The sequence below is a fragment of the Pangasianodon hypophthalmus genome, chromosome 7, assembly GCF_027358585.1.
Source record: "Pangasianodon hypophthalmus isolate fPanHyp1 chromosome 7, fPanHyp1.pri, whole genome shotgun sequence".
In the NCBI taxonomy this organism is placed as follows: Eukaryota; Metazoa; Chordata; class Actinopteri; order Siluriformes; family Pangasiidae; genus Pangasianodon; species Pangasianodon hypophthalmus.
In genome coordinates, this window is record NC_069716.1 from 912,903 (window position 1) to 930,199 (window position 17,297).

A 17,297-nucleotide genomic window follows, 5' to 3' on the forward strand; every position below is an offset into this window, starting at 1 on the left:
GAAGGCACTCCTCTTTCAGAACATCCTCTGTATGAGAAGAGACTGACACAGGGGCTGACAGAGACTGCCAGGCTGTTATGTGACTCACGAGAGTTCCCATCTGAACCAGGGAATTGCTAAGAGCTGGAAATGTGGCTAGTTCATTCATTTGTGACACAATGGTGCCATCTAATGAACAACTTGGGATGCTGGGAGATGATTTGTAATATTTTTTTGTGTTTTGGGGAACACTGGGGCCGAAGCCTTTATTGAAAGTTTGAGAGCTGTGTGGAGGGAGCTGTGCTTGAGCACCGCTTGTGCACATTTTCTCACTGAATTACCCTTTGATAAGTGGATGCCCCCCAAAGTGAGCTGGGAGGGGGACCACACACTACACACACTAGACAACACTGGGAATGGTGAAGCCACTACAAACACAGGGTGGCTGGCTGATTAATGAAGGAGGGTTCACCTGGTAATGTCCTTGAGGAGAGTTGGATCGCTTTGGTCAGCCCAGTTCACGGAGGCCACACCCTGGAGTGTGCCGTCATCATAGTTTCCCCCATCAGAGTTGGACTGTTCAAAATCCACACTCTGAGTCATGGCCACTTTGAGCATTCGACGCCAAAGTTTTTGGGGAGCACTAGGCAGTGGCTACAGTTTTCGGGGAAGTCAAGGGCTTCTTCGAGTGTGCTTCAGGCCTATGCAAACCACACAGAAAGGATGAGAATCCCTAGCCATGATAAAGCACCGTACGTGGCCAGGCAGGCATGCGACTGATTATCCCTGGTGGAAGCCGAAGCTGGTTTAGAATGCGCCATGGCAGCAAAACACAGAGCTCAGTCGAATCCATAAGGTGGGCAGCTGTAGGACAGGGAAAAAGATTGAGAGGAGGGAGGCAGCCTAATAAGAAGTGCGAGCATGGTTGGATTGGAGTGACACAGCTAACCTGGCTAGCAAGATAAACACGTCTGGCAGAGGCTGATCCAAGGCATATGTCCTCCTGCAGACAAAAAGCACAAGTCAGTAATCCAGCAAGATAAGAGTACAAAATAAATCAGAGGTTGCAAGAAGAGAATGTCAACTGAGGAAGAGTACCCCATGCAGGTTCTTTATGCACTCGGGTAAGGGGCGTGCCTCTACCAGGCACTGGACACATGCTCGTGTCTGTCAAAGCCAGACATAGTGCAATTGGATGCTTCTGCAGAGGTCAGGTACGGATGCCCTTCCCATAGGTGGATCTCGAACACGAGATGATGAAAGAAAACATCACAGTATCATTCAGTCAGTTCTAGGTTAGTCTACAAATTTTACCCTTCTAGAGTTTGTCTTTAACCCATTACGTTTATACTGTATACTTTACAGGGTTCTGTAGTTTACTGATGAGGAACTATTCTAGAGCGGGTTCTTGTGTTTCAGAGTGCGTTACTGTGGATGTGAGGAGTGTGTGGCAGGTGGCAGTGTTGGGTTTATGACTCTGTGACTAACACAGAACACGGAAGAAATGGATTCTGGAAGAGTTCCAGGATTATAAACACAGGAACACACAATTCAGCACACACTTCAGTACAGGTAATGTCATGTAGAACATCTCTGTAACTATAAATGCACTACTAAAAGTAAGGGATAAAAATGAATGAAGTGCACATCAGCTAGTGTACACTTTTAACTTATACTGAATCTGCAATAAGGAGTTTGTGTGTGTGTGTGTGTGTGTGTGTTGCTTTTTAAGGAGGTGTAACTGAAGATCTGATTATTTTCAAAATGGGAACTGAGAACAAGGTAGGAACTGATTTATTACTGGAGTTTTTTCTTCTACGGCTGCTTAATGTGCCCTATAATATAAATCTTATACACTCTTATGATCTAAAATAAACTCCGTGGTTGAATATTAAACCAATACACTACTTAAGGACGAGTGTTACACTAATTTTATTCCCCTGTCATTGATAAAATCACTGTAACGCACACCCTCAAGTGGTTTATTGCATTTATAAAAAAGTAACAAAAAATTACTATTAATAATAACCACAATAAATAATTCTCCTGCCACAAAAAATTTGTGTGTTAACAGTAAGCTTTGCTAAGCAAAATCAGGGTCCAAGATTAGGGTGCTCCATGGACAGAGCAATGGCTTAAGAGTAACAGTTTTATTGATTTAAAATTTGGCTCATTAAAACAGACGATAGTATCACTGCAAATCTTTGGAATCACCTATAACGGTTCCTCCGCAGGGTTGCAGGCGTTTAGTCTCCGTGATAGTGTGAGGTCTACAGAAAATTGCTGCCTCCCTGATGTCCGAGTGATTTACGTGTAAACCTAATGACACTCAGCAGTGCCACTCTGTGTGTGTCTGTGTGTATGTGTGTGTTTATATGTTATTTTAGGTGATCAGGTGTAAAGCGGCTGTGGCTTGGGAACCTGGGAAGCCTCTCTCTGTTGAAGAAGTAGAAGTTGCTCCACCTAAAGACCATGAAGTGAGAATTAAGGTGCGTATTTCTCGTCAGGACTAACAGGAGTTTGTTCCTTCGGTTCTTCTGTAAAATCATGGTTGCATCCTTGACTTTTGGACACAACCACTGATTAAAACTCTGTGTGTGTGTGTGTGTGTGTGTATTTGTGTGTGTGGTGTTGCAGATAGCAGCGAGCGGAGTGTGTCACACAGACTGGACGTATCTGTATGATTATGAAAAAGGAGTGAAGACTCTGCCATTTCCCCTCATTCTGGGTCACGAGGCTGCTGGTGTGGTGGAGAGTGTCGGCCCGGGGGTGACCGCTGTGCAGCCTGGTACACTAAACACATACACACACACACACTTGCTTACTTGTCATCCATTGTAATCTGATGTCCTTTGTCCTGTAATGGTGGGTTCTGAGACGGCTAAACAGTCTAATCCTGGAACCCCAGGTTGTGTTACAGGTGGGGTATTTATAAGTGGTAGTGGTGGTAGCAGCATACTCCTGTGTGTTCTTTCTCGGTTGTTTCTGGTATCTCCTAGCAGTTCTGTCCTCTTCTTCCAGTGTTCAAGTCCCTCGGTCATCCCCGGGCCAACACTCTCCTGTCAATAAGGTTGAGCTGCTCCCATGTGTTATGGTCAGCAGATACCCCCTACAGGTTCTCAGGTCTTATGTAGCACTTCTTTAGTGAAAGCTTCACCTGGTCTTTATACCTTTTTTCTGTCTACCAGCTGAGCCTTGGCCACAGTGTACCTGACTGTAGACCACTCTGTGGGTTAGGTGGTTCTGGGGTGCTGATAACGTGACCTACCCAGTGTAGTTGTTTTTGTGTGACCATGGCCTCAATACTTTTGAAGTTGGTCTGGTAAGTATGTCAGTATGAGGCACATGATCACAGCAGATGAGTCCCAGGATAAGCTTCAGACATCCTACAATATGTGGAAGCACTCAGGGCCCTTCTGGATGTGACCCAGGCTTCCAGACCCCCAGCTGTAGAGGAGGGCTGCTATACAGGCAGTGTGGTAAACAGCAACCTTGGTGTGTTGGTGGAGATTCTTGTTCTGAAAGACCTGGCAGTGAAGCCTCCCAAAAGCAGCTGATGCTTCTTTAATCTGGTTGTGTATTTTGTTGTCGATACTGCAGTCCTCAGACAGGATACTACCCAGGTGTTTCAATGAAGGAGCTACTGAAGGTGTATATGGTTAATTTTGAAGACTGCACAATTTGCATATTAATAATTGGGTTAATTAGCTGACACATACGAATTATTATGCACTGGCTAGTAATTGGCAGCTGTCTGAGCCTGAGTATCTTCTCTCACCCTTATCAGATTATAGAGAATCCAAAGGTACACAATTTGGGATATACATTGAATTAGAGTAGAAAACATATCTCTCTTTTATTTTATTTTTTATTGATAAACCAAAACTTATGTGATAACAGTTTTCTCCAGCAAATGACATAATCAAGTAATGTATTCTTACTTACTCTAAAAGTAACAGGCTGCCAGGAAGCAAATATTTTTTATTTTATCATATCATTTTGTGCAGAAAGTTGATGGAAGTGTAGATTATGACAGTCTATTTAGTGCTTCTTTTTCTTCTTCTTCTGCTTCCCTCCAGGCGATAAGGTGATCCCTGTCCTTCTGCCTCACTGTGATAAGTGTGAGTTCTGTCTGAGCTCAAAGACGAACCTCTGTACAAAGAACTGGTGAGGACATTGTTGTTGAGGTTGTTTTTTTTTAATCCAATTACAGACCCTGATCAACATGACCAAACATTATTGTCTCTATATTTACTACTGTAACATAATACTTTTCTGAACTTATTATATAACACTTACATATTTTGAATCTGGTCCCTCTGAAGGTTTCTTCCTCTAAATCTATATCTGTATTTCTGTAAAGCTGTGCTGTGACTATTAGTAAGAGCACTATATAAAGAAAATTGAATATAAATGAACGTATAATATCAGGATTGAGTAGTGTGTTATATTTCTCCTCATTGCACTCATGTTCAGTTTGCTCACTGGAGGTTTAAATAGTGACCCTGGCAAACAGGTTACTCAGCTGATAATAGTGACTTTTTATCTACAGACTTTTTATCTACAGACCTTTTGTCTGTCTCTCTCAGGGAGAAGCTTCAGCAGTGTGTGCAAGCTGATGGTACGAGTCGTATCACCTGTAAGGGGCAGCAGGTGTATCAGTTTGCTGGTGTGAGCACCTTCTGTGAATACACGGTTGTTCCTGAATACAACGTCGCCAAGATTCACCGAGATGCACCTCTGGATAAAGTCTGTCTCCTCGGCTGTGGAGTGGCTACGGGATACGGAGCAGCACTAAACGCGGCCAAAGTGTGTGTTTGTATGTGTGTGTATGTGTGTGTTCATTCCAAGAACTTTTAATGAGTAACTCGAACATGCAATAAAATAGTTTACCTTAGGACATTATATTACTGATTAACCTGCTCAACGGTCTCATGGAGGACTTTAAAATCCTGAGTCATGGTGAGACACTTTAAATGTTCATGAACTCTCAGTGCTCTACTGACACACACTGCTGTACTTTTTTTTATAAACACCATGACATGGAGTTTCAGACTTTTAATTTTAATCCCCCACTGCTCTGTAAAGCAAGGTGTCCCTTAGGGATCAATCAAAGGCTGTGTTTTATTTATTATTCATATGGTTGCAATTTACAAGTGGGCAAGCTCTATCCACAAGCCCATGGCTGGACAGCTCTTTCCCTGAGACCATGGTTGGCCAGCTTTGTCCACAAGCCTGTGGTTGGCCAGCTCTCTCCACGTGCCTTTGGTCTGCCAGCTCTATCCATGAGTCCTTGTTGGCTAGCTCTATCCATGAACCCGTGGTCAGCTAGCTCTTTCCACACGTCCGTGGTCAGCTAGCTATTTCCATGAGCTCGTGTTCGGACACCTCTATCCATGAACATGTGGTCGGACAGCTCTATCCAAGAGCCCGTGGTTAGCCAGCTTTTCCACGAGCCTTTATTCAGACAGCTCTATCCATGAGCTCATGAGCAGACAGCTCTATCCATGAGCTCGTGGTCAGACATCTCTATCCATGAGCCTGTGGTTGACAGTTCTAAAACACCAGCCATTCTCATGCTGTTAGTTAGTCTCGTCTTCCAGCTTGAAGCTGTGAGGTAGTGAGCACCCCATGTGGCTCCCACCTGAAAGTCAGTATTTACCCCTAACCGATCCTAACCTAACCACTTTTCTTCTTAACATCTACTTCTCCCTCTTTTTCTTCAATTCCTCCTGCTTCTTCTTCCTCTTTTTTTCCTTTTCATTCCAATTTCCATCTTCACCATCTTCTCCCCTTTCTTCCTCTTTCAACTTCTTCTTTTTCTTTTCCCTCTTGTTCTTGTCCTTGGTTAGGATAAGTCACAGGATGAAAATAAATATAAGGGTGGGTGTGGCCTGAATGATGTCACTCCCTCGTGCAAACACAAGTGCATGCTTGTAAATTGGAAAGGCAGTGTATATACACAGCATCACTGCACTGTATACATTAATCACATATTTTTTGTGGATGAATTTATCTTATTTTCTGAACCCCGTGGTTGTACCTCCTCGTCTCTGCAGGTGGAGCGTGGTTCCGTCTGTGCCGTGTTCGGTTTGGGAGCCATCGGTCTTGCCGCTGTGATGGGCTGTAAAGCTGCCGGAGCCTCCAGGATCATCGGCGTCGACATCAAAGCAGAGAAACGTGAAATTGCCAAGAAGTTTGGTGTCTCTGAGTTTGTGAACCCTAACGATCACAGCAAACCCATTCAGGAGGTGCTGGTGGAGATGACGCGTGGAGGAGTGGACTACAGCTTCGAGTGTGTGGGGAACGTCACGCTTATGGTGGGTTTGAGTTTGAGTCATGAAATATCAGCTTCCGTGTGACTGCTCTGCAGTGACAACTTCTTCTTCTTCTTCTTCTTCTGAAGGCAGAGATTGCACATTAGACGTGATTCAGATGATAATAAACTTCACGTTTGATTTGATTGATGCTCTTTTATGAAACTGTTTATGTGTAAATGGTGTCACTAAGACAACCGAGAGTGTGCTGATTCAGACTCAGATGAATGAATGTGTTTTGTCTCCACTAGAGGGCAGCGTTTGAGAGCTGCAATGCTGCCTGGGGAACCTGTGTGATTGTGGGATGGACTGAAAAAAACCTAATGTCGCTGTTGCCTAAGGACCTCTTGCTGGGACGAACACTTAAAGGATGCTTCTTGGGTGGTAAGAGACGAGAAATTTATCACGTAGCTAATTGTAGCAACATAATGTCTATTAATATTAATTTCCGCTTTAAATAATCTGAACAAATAATCCACCACAAAAACGAAAGAAAAGGCTGAAAGTATTTTTAGAATGAAAACAGTTCTAAATAAATTTAGACAAATTTATCCAAATTGGTTGTTTGTGTGTGTGTGTGTGTGTTGTACTGAACAGGATGGAAGAGTGTGTGTAGTTTACCCAAACTGGTGGAGGACTACATGAGTGGCCGAATTTTGCTGGATGAGTTTGTGACACACACACTCACTCTGGAGGAGACTAACCACGCCTTCGAACTGATGACCAGTGGGAAAAGGTCTGTGAGTCACATGACCATAATACGACTAATAGAACTGTGTTAGTTTATTCATTAGGATTAAATAAACTTCCTGCAGATTCCCTCCGATTAGCTCGTGTTCCTTTTCTCTATCTTTCTATCTTTTTTCAGTCACCTACTAGTATTCTTTCTAAATATATAGAGTTATATTTACATCCCTTTACATCTTACTTTCTTTCAGTTCAGTTTGACTGAATGACTGACTGAAGCTGATTAAATCGGATTAAACAGGTGTTCTAATTAAAATAAGGACAAAATGAAGACACACTTTACAAAATAACGAACGCTGAATATAAAGTCACTTATCCCACTTTTCATTTACTGCTTTTTCTTTCTTTCTCAGTGTCCGATCGGTGATAAAAATGTGAGATGTGTGCATCCAATCTCAGTTCTTTACCCATGACAACATCATCAGTCACTTTGATGACACCATCAATCTCCATGGCAACAGTCTCACTCTTCAGTGGGCCTCAGAGCTGCTGGATCTTCTGTAAAGTTTAAAGGAAAACACAGTGATGTAGACGGAAACTTGGGACAGAAGACATGTCTGTGTGTTTGTCGTTCATGTGTTAATGCTGTGATTGTATATATCAATATAAAAATAAAATTGGTCATTTGAACATTTCATTGGTCCTGCCATTACATGATTTGAAGCAGTGTTTATTCAGATATACTGATGACAATTTATACTGCATTGCTCCCCCCTAACACTTGAGCCACTTCCTGGAACATTGTAGCAACCTAGCAACAGCCTAGGAGCCAATTGACATATCAAACTCCATAATTAAATACATGTTTTAACCTTTTAGCCTTTTAACTGTTCAACTTTTTAAGATTTTAAATTCTATAACCGTGAAACAATAGGTTATTGTCCATAACCCTGGTTCTCTGAAACATAGAGTGGCGAGATCGACCTTTGGGAAAGTCATCCATACCTGACCTCTGCAGAAGCATCCAATTGCACCAAGTCTGGCTTTGAGAGACAGGATCGCATGTCCATTGCCAGGCAGTGGCACGCCCCTTACCTGAGTGCACAAAGGACCTACACGCAGTACTCTTCCTCAGTGAGCATATTTGCTTGTCCTGATGAAAGTGAGACAAGCTTGGTGGATCTCTCCACTCGATGTTTCAGAGAACTGGGGTTAAGGACAGTAATCTATTGTCACCTCTTTCATAATCTTGTGTTCGAGATCCACCTATGGGAGAAATGGACAACTCCCCTGTTGCCCAAAACACTCACAGTGAGGCCCTGTAAGACAGGGGATGGTCACCTAGTTAGGTGGTACTTGACGCATCCCATAGTAACATGCCTGGTGACACCATGCACAGAGGTGATAGTGGTATGCAGGAGGAAACATGAAGGACAGGTAGTGGCATACATATGCAAACAAGCCTGGCGATGCCCACACAGAAGTGAAGGTGGCATCCATGCGAGAACATAAAAGTAATGCTGGTGACATGAATAAGCAGAGCCTGACAGCCAAAGCTTAAAGGGCAGTTAGAGGGCTTAATGGAGGGAGGCTACAAGAGCCTACTCCTAGGACAGAATGAGCTACCGGGGTCCTAGTGACATTAAGCAGGTAGTATCTGACAAATGTATGGGGAGAAGCCCAGCTTGCAGCGGAACAGGTATCCTGTAATGAAACCCACCTAAACAGAGCCCAAGAGGCAGTCATGCCCCTAGTAGAGTGTGCTCTAAGGCCCCCAGGAGGCTGCACTCCCTTTGATTCATATGCCAAAGTTATAGCTTCCACAAGCCAATGAGAGAGGCATTGTTTAGAAATGGGATTCCCCGTTGGCGGGGTGGCCTAGGAAATGAAGAGCTGGTCACTCCTCCTGAAAGGACTGGTCCAATCCAAGTAGGCCCGAAGGGCACGCACAGGACACAGAGCGTTCAACCTCTGATCCTCTAGATAGGAGAAGGGAGGCAAAAAGCTCAATCACCTCGCGAGTGAATGCTGGGGAGCATTTAGCCATAAAGGCCTGGTTGGGCATGTGAAAAACCTTATCTCCACTGTGAGAGAATTTAGTGCACGAGGGATGAACAGAGAATGCGTGTAAGTCACTGACATGTTTGGCTGAAGCCAGGGCCAGGAGCAAAGCTGTCTTAAAGGACAGAAACTTTGGGGAAATGTCTCTGAGGGGCTCAAAAGGCTGTTGAGACAGAGCCTCCAGCACCATGGAGAAGTCCCCATCTGGAACAGCTCTTCTAGTGACTGTAAGGGAATGGTGAGCGCCCTTCATGTACCTGCGAATGAGGGGGTGCTGTCTCACCATTGTGCCGTTGAGCACAACATGGCATGCAGCAATAGCTGCTAAGTAGACCTTAATAGTGGAAAAGGATTTACCACCGTCCATAAGGTCTTGCAAAAAGCATAAAATATCCGAAACTGAACACTGATATGATATCAGCCAGCACCCATCACACCACTCCTGGAACACATGCCACTTACTGTCATATAGGGAGCTTGTGGAAGAGGCCCTAGCACTCTGTATGGTGGTGGCCACATGTAGAGGAAGCCCCATTATGTTCAGTTTTGCCCTCTCATGGGCCAAGCCCAGAGGGCCACCTTGTCTGGATGAGAGTGATAGATTTTCCCGTTTGCCTGAGACAGGAGGTCTGTGCATAATACGAGGGGCCACGGCTGGGCATACAAAAGAGGAATTATCTCTCCCAGCCACACTGCTAGGCAAAATGGGAGGGAATGCGTAGAGCAGCACGTTGGGCCACGGATGGACAAATGCATCCACACTGAGGGGTGTGTCCCCATCCCTTAGTAAGAAGAACATAGGACAATGAGCATTTCACATGAGGTAACGAGATCTATAGTTGCCTGACCGAATCTCTCCCACAGCAATCCCACTACTTGAGGTTAGAGGCACCAGTCTCCGTAGAGTTGGTTCCCCCTCAACAAGAGGTCTGCGCCCCTGTTCGAAATGCCTGGGACATGTGTCACACGTAATGGCAGAAAGTGCCGTCTGCTCCACACTAAAAGCCTGTGAGCTAGAGCATGAAGCGCATGGAGTGCATCCCTACTTGGCAATTGACGTTTGCTACAGCCATGATATTTTCACAGTGTACCAGCACATGATGGCCATGGTGGCGGGGCAGGAAATGTTTCAGAGTCTTCCAAACTGTAATGACCTCCAAATAATTTATGTGGGCTGAGCGAAGCTCATTTACCCACAAGCCATTCATGTTCTGCCCTCCTGGATGGCTCCCCACTCTGTTGAGGATGCAACTGTTGTTAGCACTTTTCGCAACACACCCACCCTGAGGGGGGTGCCATGAACCTAAAACTCCAAGTGGTGCAGGGCTGCTGAGCATGAGTGCGTCACCCTGACGGAGTGGCAGAGATATTGTACCCTTGCCCCCTCCTTGAACTGTGAGAGGCAATTCATTATGCGCTCTTGCGATAGGCATGCACGCATAGTTATTGAATTCAGCTCCAGACCCAGGAATATGACATTCTGAGCAGGAGTGAAACTGCTTTTGCTCTATTCACTCTGAAGCCGAGCGAATTGATGTGCGCAAGCAGGCCATCTTGGGTGGGGATAAGGTGTCTGGCGATAGAGGGCACAATGGTGGGCGGGGGGGGGTCACCTGTGCAGAGAGTGGCCATGTCCTTATCTCCCCATCAAAGTTTCCTGTCATGAACATCCCTCTCTTGGTCAGTGGCACTATGTAGAGCCTACCACACAAAATTCGAAGAGGAAGGACTGAGGTAAGGCAGTGGGAGTGAAGGTCTACATCATCCTCATTCCAGAGCCGGATGGCTCATTAATGAAGGAGGGTTCACCTGGTAAGATGTCCTTGAGGAGAGTCGGATCGCTTTGGTCAGCCCAGCTACAGTTTTCGGGGAAGTCAAGGGCTTCTTCGAGTGTGTTTCAGGCCTATGCGAACCACACAGAAAGGATGAGAATCCCTAGTTGTGATAAAGCACCGCACGTGGCCGGGCAGCTATGCGACTGGTTATCCCTAGTGGAAGCCGAAGCTGGTTTAGAATGCGCCATGGCAGCAAAACACAGAGCTCAGTCGAACCCGTAGGGTGGGCAGCCGTAGGACAGGGAAAAAGATTGAGAGGAGGAAGGCAGCCTAATAAGTAGTATGAGCATGGGTGGCTTGGAAAGACACAGCTAACCTGGCTTGCAAGATAAACACGTCTGGCAGAGGCTGATCCAAGGCATATGTCCTCCTGCAGACAAAAAGTGCCAATCAGTAATCCAGCGAGATGAGAGCACAAAATAAACCAGAGGTTGCGAGAAGAGAATGTCAACTGAGGAAGAGTACCGCGTGCAGGTTCTTTATGCACTCGGGTAAGGGGCGTGCCTCTACCAGGCACTGGACACACGCTCATGTCTGTCAAAGCCAGACATAGTGCAATTGGATGCTTCTGCAGAGGTCAGGTACGGATGCCCTTCCCATAAGTGGATCTCGAACACGAGATGATGAAAGAAAACATCACAGTATCATTCAGTCAGTTCTAGGTTAATCTACAACTTTTACCCTTCTAGAGTTTGTCTTTAACCCATTACGTTTATACCGTATACTTTACAGGGTTCTGTAGTTTACTGATAAGGAACTGTTCTAGAGCGGGTTCTTGTGTTTCAGAGTGCGTTATTGTGGATGTCAGGAGTGTGTGGCAGGTGGCAGTGTTGGGTTTATGACTCTGTGACTAACACAGAACACGGAAGAAATGGATTCTGGAAGAGTTCCAGGATTATAAACACAGGAACACACAATTCAGCACACACTTCAGTACAGGTAATGTCATGTAGAACATCTCTGTAACTATAAATGCACTACTAAAAGTAAGGGATAAAAATGAATGAAGTGCACATCAGCTAGTGTACACTTTTAACTTATACTGAATCTGCAATAAGGAGTTTGTGTGTGTGTGTGTGTGTGTTGCTTTTTAAGGAGGTGTTACTGAAGATCTGATTATTTTCAAAATGGGAACTGAGAACAAGGTAGGAACTGATTTATTACTGGAGTTGTTTCTTCTACGGCTGCTTAATGTGCCTTATAATATAAATCTTATCGTATCTGAATATAAAATACACTCTTATGATCTAAAATAAACTCCGTGATTGAATATTAAATCAATACACCACTTAAGGACGAGTGTTACACTAATTTTAATCCCCTGTCGGTGATAAAATCTCTGTAACGCACACCCTCGAGTGGCTTATTGCATTTATAAAACAGTAACAAAAAGAACAAAAAAATTTGGCTCTTTAAAACAGAAGATAGTATCACTGCAAATCTTTGGAATCACCTATAACGGCTCCTCCGCAGGGTTGCAGGCGTTTAGTCTCCGTGATGGTGTGAGTTCTACAGAAAATTGCTGCCTCCCTGATGTCCGAGTGATTTACGTGTAAACCTAATGACACTCAGCAGTGCCACTCTGTGTGTATGTGTGTGTTTATGTGCTATTTTAGGTGATCAGGTGTAAAGCGGCTGTGGCTTGGGAACCTGGGAAGCCTCTCTCTGTTGAAGAAGTAGAAGTTGCTCCACCTAAAGACCATGAAGTGAGAATTAAGGTGCGTATTTCTCCTCAGGACTAACAGGAGTTTGTTCCTTCGGTTCTTCTATAAAATCTTGCTTGCAGCCTTGGCTTTTGGACACAACCACTGATTAAAACTTTGTGTGTGTGTGTGTGCGTGTGTGTGTATTTGTGTGTGTGGTGTTGCAGATAGCAGCGAGCGGAGTGTGTCACACAGACTTGACGTATCTGTATGATTATGAGAAAGGAGTGGAGCCTCAGCCGTTTCCCCTCATTCTGGGTCACGAGGGTGCTGGTGTGGTGGAGAGTGTCGGCCTGGGGGTGACCGCTGTGCAGCCTGGTACACTAAACACACACACACACACTTGCTTGTCATCCATTGTAATCTGATGTCCTTTGTCCTGTAATGGTGGGTTCTGAGACGGCTCAACAGTCTAATCCTGGAACCCCAGGTTGTGTTACAGGTGGGGTATTTATAAGTGGTAGTGGTGGTAGCAGCATACTCCTGTGTGTTCTTCCTCAGTTGTTTATGGTATCTCCTACCAGTTCTGTCCTCTTCTTCCAGTGTACAAGTCCCTCGGTCATCCCCAGGCCAACACTCTCCTGTCAATAAGGTTGAGCTGCTCCCATGTGTTATGGTCAGCAGATACCCCCTATAGGTTATCAGGTCTTATGTAGCACCTCTTTGGTGAAAGCTCCACCTGGTCTTTATACCTTTTTTTCTGTCTACCAGCTGAGCCTTGGCCACAGTGTACCTGACTGTAGACCACTCTGTGGGGCAGGTGGTTCTGGGGTGCTGATAACGTGACCTACCCAGTGTAGTTGTTTTTGTGTGACCATGGCCTCAATACTTCTACACCAGTGTAGATTATGACAGTCTATTTAGTTCTTCTTTTTCTTCTTCTTCTCCTTCCCTCCAGGTGATAAGGTGATCCCTGTCCTTCTGCCTCACTGTGCTAAGTGTGAGTTCTGTCTGAGCTCAAAGACGAACGTCTGCACAAAGACCTGGTGAGGACGTTGTTGTTGAGGTTTTTTTTTTATCCAATTACAGCCCCTGATCAACATGACCAAACATTATTGACTCTATATTTACTACTGTAACATAATACTTTTCTGAACTTATTATATAACACTTACATATTTTGAATCTCTAAATATTTTTGAAGCTCAAAATCTATATTTCTGTAAAGCTGTGCTGTGACTATTAGTAAGAGCACTATATAAGGAAAATTGAATATAAATGAACGTATAATATCAGGATTGAGTAGTGTGTTATATTTCTCCTCATTGCACTCATGTTCAGTTTGCTCACTGGAGGTTTAAATAGTGACCCTGGCAAACGGGTTACTCAGCTGATAATAGTGACTTTTTATCTACAGACCTTTTGTCTGTCTCTCTCAGGGGGAAGCTTCAGCAGGGTGTGCTAGCTGATGGTATGAATCGTATCACCTGTAAGGGGCAGCAGGTGTATCAGTTTGTTGGTGTGAGCACTTTCTGTGAATACACGGTTGTTCCTGATTACAACGTCGCCAAGATTCACCGAGATGCACCTCTGGATAAAGTCTGTCTCCTCGGCTGTGGAGTGGCTACGGGATACGGAGCAGCACTAAACGCGGCCAAAGTGTGTGTTTGTATGTTTGTGTATGTGTGTGTTCATTCCAGGAACTTTTAATGAGTAACTCGAACATGCAATAAAATAGTTTATCTTAGGAAATTATACTACTGATTAATCTGCCCACCTGTCTCATGGATGACTTTAATATCCTGAGTCATGGTGAGACACTTTAAATTTTTATGAACTCTCAGTGCTCTACTGACACACACTGCTGTACTTTTTTTTATAAACACCATGACATGGAGACTTTCAGACTTTTAATTTTAATCCTCCACTGCTCTGTAAAGCAAGGTGTCCCTTAGGGATCAATCAAAGGCTGTGTTTTATTTATTATTCATATAGTTGAATTTATAAGTGGGCCAGCTCTATCCACAAGCCCATGGCTGGACAGCTCTTTCCCTGAGACCATGGTCTGCCAGCTCTACCCATGAGTCCGTGTTCGGCTAGCACTATCCATGAGCCCGTGGTCGGCTAGCTCTATCCATGAGTCCGTGGTCTGCTAGCTCTGTCCACGAGCCCATGGTTGGCCAGCTTTTCCACGAGCCTTTATTCAGACAGCTTTATCCATGAGCTCATGAGCAGACAGCTCTATCCATGAGCTCGTGGTCAGACAGCTCTATCCATGAGCCTGTGGTTGACAGTTCTAAAACACCAGCCATTCTCATGCTGTTAGTTAGCCTTGTCTTCCAGCTTGAAGCTGTGAGGTAGTGAGCACCCCATGTGGCTCCCACCTGAAAGTCAGTATTTACCCCTAACCGATCCTAACCTAACCACTTTTCTTCTTAACATCTACTTCTCCCTCTTTTTCTTCAATTCCTCCTGCTTCTTCTTCCTCTTCTTTTCCTTTTCATTCCAATTTCCATCTTCACCATCTTCTCCTTTTTCTTCTTCTTTCACTTTCTTCATGTTCTTTTTCTTTTCCTTCTTCTTCTTGTCCTTGGTTAGGATAAGTCACAGGGTGAAAATAAATATAAGGGTGGGTGTGGCCTGAATGATGTCACTTCCACGTGCAAATATAATTGCATGCTTGTGAATTGGAAAGGCAGTGTATATACACAGCATCACTGCACTGTATACATTAATTCAAATTCTGACATATTTTTTGTGGATGAATTTATCTTATTTTCTGAACCCTGTGGTTGTACCTCCTCGTCTCTGCAGGTGGAGCGTGGTTCAGTCTGTGCCGTGTTCGGTTTGGGAGCCATCGGTCTTGCCGCTGTGATGGGCTGTAAAGCTGCCGGTGCCTCCAGGATCATCGGCGTCGACATCAACGCAGAGAAACGAGAAATTGCCAAGAAGTTTGGTGTCTCTGAGTTTGTGAACCCTAACGATCACAGCAAACCCATTCAGGAGGTGCTGGTGGAGATGACGAGTGGAGGAGTGGACTACAGCTTCGAGTGTGTGGGGAACGTCTCGCTTATGGTGGGTTTGAGTTTGAGTCAGGAAATATCAGCTTCCGTGTAACTGCTCTGCAGTGACAACTTCTTCTTCTGAAGGCAGAGATTGCACATTAGACGTGATTCAGATGATAATAAACTTCACGTTTGATTTGATTGATGCTCTTTTATGAAACTGTTTATGTGTAAATGGTGTCACTAAGACAACCGAGAGTGTGCTGATTCAGACTCAGATGAAAGAATGTGTTTTGTCTCCACTAGAGGGCAGCGTTTGAGAGCTGCAATGCTGCCTGGGGAACCTGTGTGATTGTGGGATGGACTGAAAAAAACCTAATGTCGCTGTTGCCTAAGGACCTCTTGCTGGGACGAACACTTAAAGGATGCTTCTTGGGTGGTAAGAGACGAGAAATTTATCACGTAGCTAATTGTAGCAACATAATGTCTATTAATATTAATTTCTGCTTTAAATAATCTGAACAAATAATCCACCACAAAAACGAAAGAAAAGGCTGAAAGTATTTTTAGAATGAAAACAGTTCTAAATAAATTTAGACAAATTTATCCAAATTGGTTGTTTGTGTGTGTGTGTGTGTTGTACTGAACAGGATGGAAGAGTGTGTGTAGTTTACCCAAACTGGTGGAGGACTACATGAGTGGCCGAATTTTGCTGGATGAGTTTGTGACACACACACTCACTCTGGAGGAGACTAACCACGCCTTCGAACTGATGACCAGTGGGAAAAGGTCTGTGAGTCACATGACCATAATACGACTAATAGAACTGTGTTAGTTTATTCATTAGGATTAAATAAACTTCCTGCAGATTCCCTCCGATTAGCTCGTGTTCCTTTTCTCTATCTTTCTATCTTTTTTCAGTCACCTACTAGTATTCTTTCTAAATATATAGAGTTATATTTACATCCCTTTACATCTTACTTTCTTTCAGTTCAGTTTGACTGAATGACTGACTGAAGCTGATTAAATCGGATTAAACAGGTGTTCTAATTAAAATAAGGACAAAATGAAGACACACTTTACAAAATAACGAACGCTGAATATAAAGTCACTTATCCCACTTTTCATTTACTGCTTTTTCTTTCTTTCTCAGTGTCCGATCGGTGATAAAAATGTGAGATGTGTGCATCCAATCTCAGTTCTTTACCCATGACAACATCATCAGTCACTTTGATGACACCATCAATCTCCATGGCAACAGTCTCACTCTTCAGTGGGCCTCAGAGCTGCTGGATCTTCTGTAAAGTTTAAAGGAAAACACAGTGATGTAGACGGAAACTTGGGACAGAAGACATGTCTGTGTGTTTGTCGTTCATGTGTTAATGCTGTGATTGTATATATCAATATAAAAATAAAATTGGTCATTTGAACATTTCATTGGTCCTGCCATTACATGATTTGAAGCAGTGTTTATTCAGATATACTGATGACAATTTATACTGCATTGCTCCCCCCTAACACTTGAGCCACTTCCTGGAACATTGTAGCAACCTAGCAACAGCCTAGGAGCCAATTGACATATCAAACTCCATAATTAAATACATGTTTTAACCTTTTAGCCTTTTAACTGTTCAACTTTTTAAGATTTTAAATTCTATAACCGTGAAACAATAGGTTATTGTCCATAACCCTGGTTCTCTGAAACATAGAGTGGCGAGATCGACCTTTGGGAAAGTCATCCATACCTGACCTCTGCAGAAGCATCCAATT

At 44.0% G+C, this 17,297-nt stretch overlaps 2 protein-coding genes and 1 long non-coding RNA gene across 5 annotated transcripts; 2 read left to right on the forward strand and 1 right to left on the reverse strand.

Annotated features, from left to right (window-relative positions):
- Positions 1-661: 661 nt before the first annotated feature.
- Positions 662-1,417, reverse strand: LOC128318630 (uncharacterized). The gene is made up of 3 exons (XR_008302036.1): positions 1,078-1,417; positions 929-982; positions 662-843 (listed from the first exon to the last, which is right to left on the reverse strand). It is a non-coding gene; the product is annotated as an uncharacterized LOC128318630 (long non-coding RNA).
- Positions 1,418-1,474: 57 nt separating this feature from the next.
- LOC117597735 (alcohol dehydrogenase class-3-like) lies at positions 1,475-7,678 on the forward strand. Of its 2 annotated transcripts, none has more exons than XM_034306190.2 (10): positions 1,475-1,551; positions 1,712-1,761; positions 2,367-2,468; positions 2,617-2,767; positions 4,059-4,146; positions 4,569-4,788; positions 6,039-6,299; positions 6,548-6,680; positions 6,894-7,032; positions 7,397-7,678. In XM_034306190.2, the coding sequence occupies exons 2-10, from the start codon at positions 1,744-1,746 to the stop codon at positions 7,419-7,421; spliced, it is 1,137 nt and encodes a 378-aa protein (XP_034162081.1). In that variant the 5' UTR covers positions 1,475-1,551; positions 1,712-1,743; the 3' UTR covers positions 7,422-7,678. The 2 variants fall into 2 exon arrangements, with proteins under 2 accessions (XP_034162081.1, XP_053091602.1); XM_053235627.1 differs by having other exon boundaries at positions 1,538-1,598.
- A 4,071-nt stretch (positions 7,679-11,749) lies between these two features.
- Positions 11,750-16,962, forward strand: LOC117595690 (alcohol dehydrogenase class-3-like). 2 transcript variants are annotated; one of them, XM_034306188.2, is made up of 10 exons: positions 11,750-11,818; positions 11,975-12,024; positions 12,496-12,597; positions 12,750-12,900; positions 13,481-13,568; positions 13,962-14,181; positions 15,337-15,597; positions 15,834-15,966; positions 16,178-16,316; positions 16,681-16,962. In XM_034306188.2, exons 2-10 carry the CDS (start codon positions 12,007-12,009, stop codon positions 16,703-16,705), a joined length of 1,137 nt encoding a protein of 378 aa, XP_034162079.2. In that variant the 5' UTR covers positions 11,750-11,818; positions 11,975-12,006; the 3' UTR covers positions 16,706-16,962. The 2 variants fall into 2 exon arrangements, with proteins under 2 accessions (XP_034162079.2, XP_034162080.2); XM_034306189.2 differs by having other exon boundaries at positions 11,772-11,865.
- Positions 16,963-17,297: the final 335 nt, after the last annotated feature.

Bases quoted from the DNA above. Each gene is read 5' to 3' on its own strand.
- LOC117597735 (XM_034306190.2), top strand. The intron at 4,789-6,038 runs GTGTGTGTTTGT...TCGTCTCTGCAG, and splicing joins CAGCACTAAACGCGGCCAAA to GTGGAGCGTGGTTCCGTCTG. The intron at 7,033-7,396 runs GTCTGTGAGTCA...TTTCTTTCTCAG, and splicing joins CTGATGACCAGTGGGAAAAG to TGTCCGATCGGTGATAAAAA.
- LOC117595690 (XM_034306188.2), top strand. The intron at 12,598-12,749 runs GTGCGTATTTCT...GTGGTGTTGCAG, and splicing joins ACCATGAAGTGAGAATTAAG to ATAGCAGCGAGCGGAGTGTG. The intron at 16,317-16,680 runs GTCTGTGAGTCA...TTTCTTTCTCAG, and splicing joins CTGATGACCAGTGGGAAAAG to TGTCCGATCGGTGATAAAAA.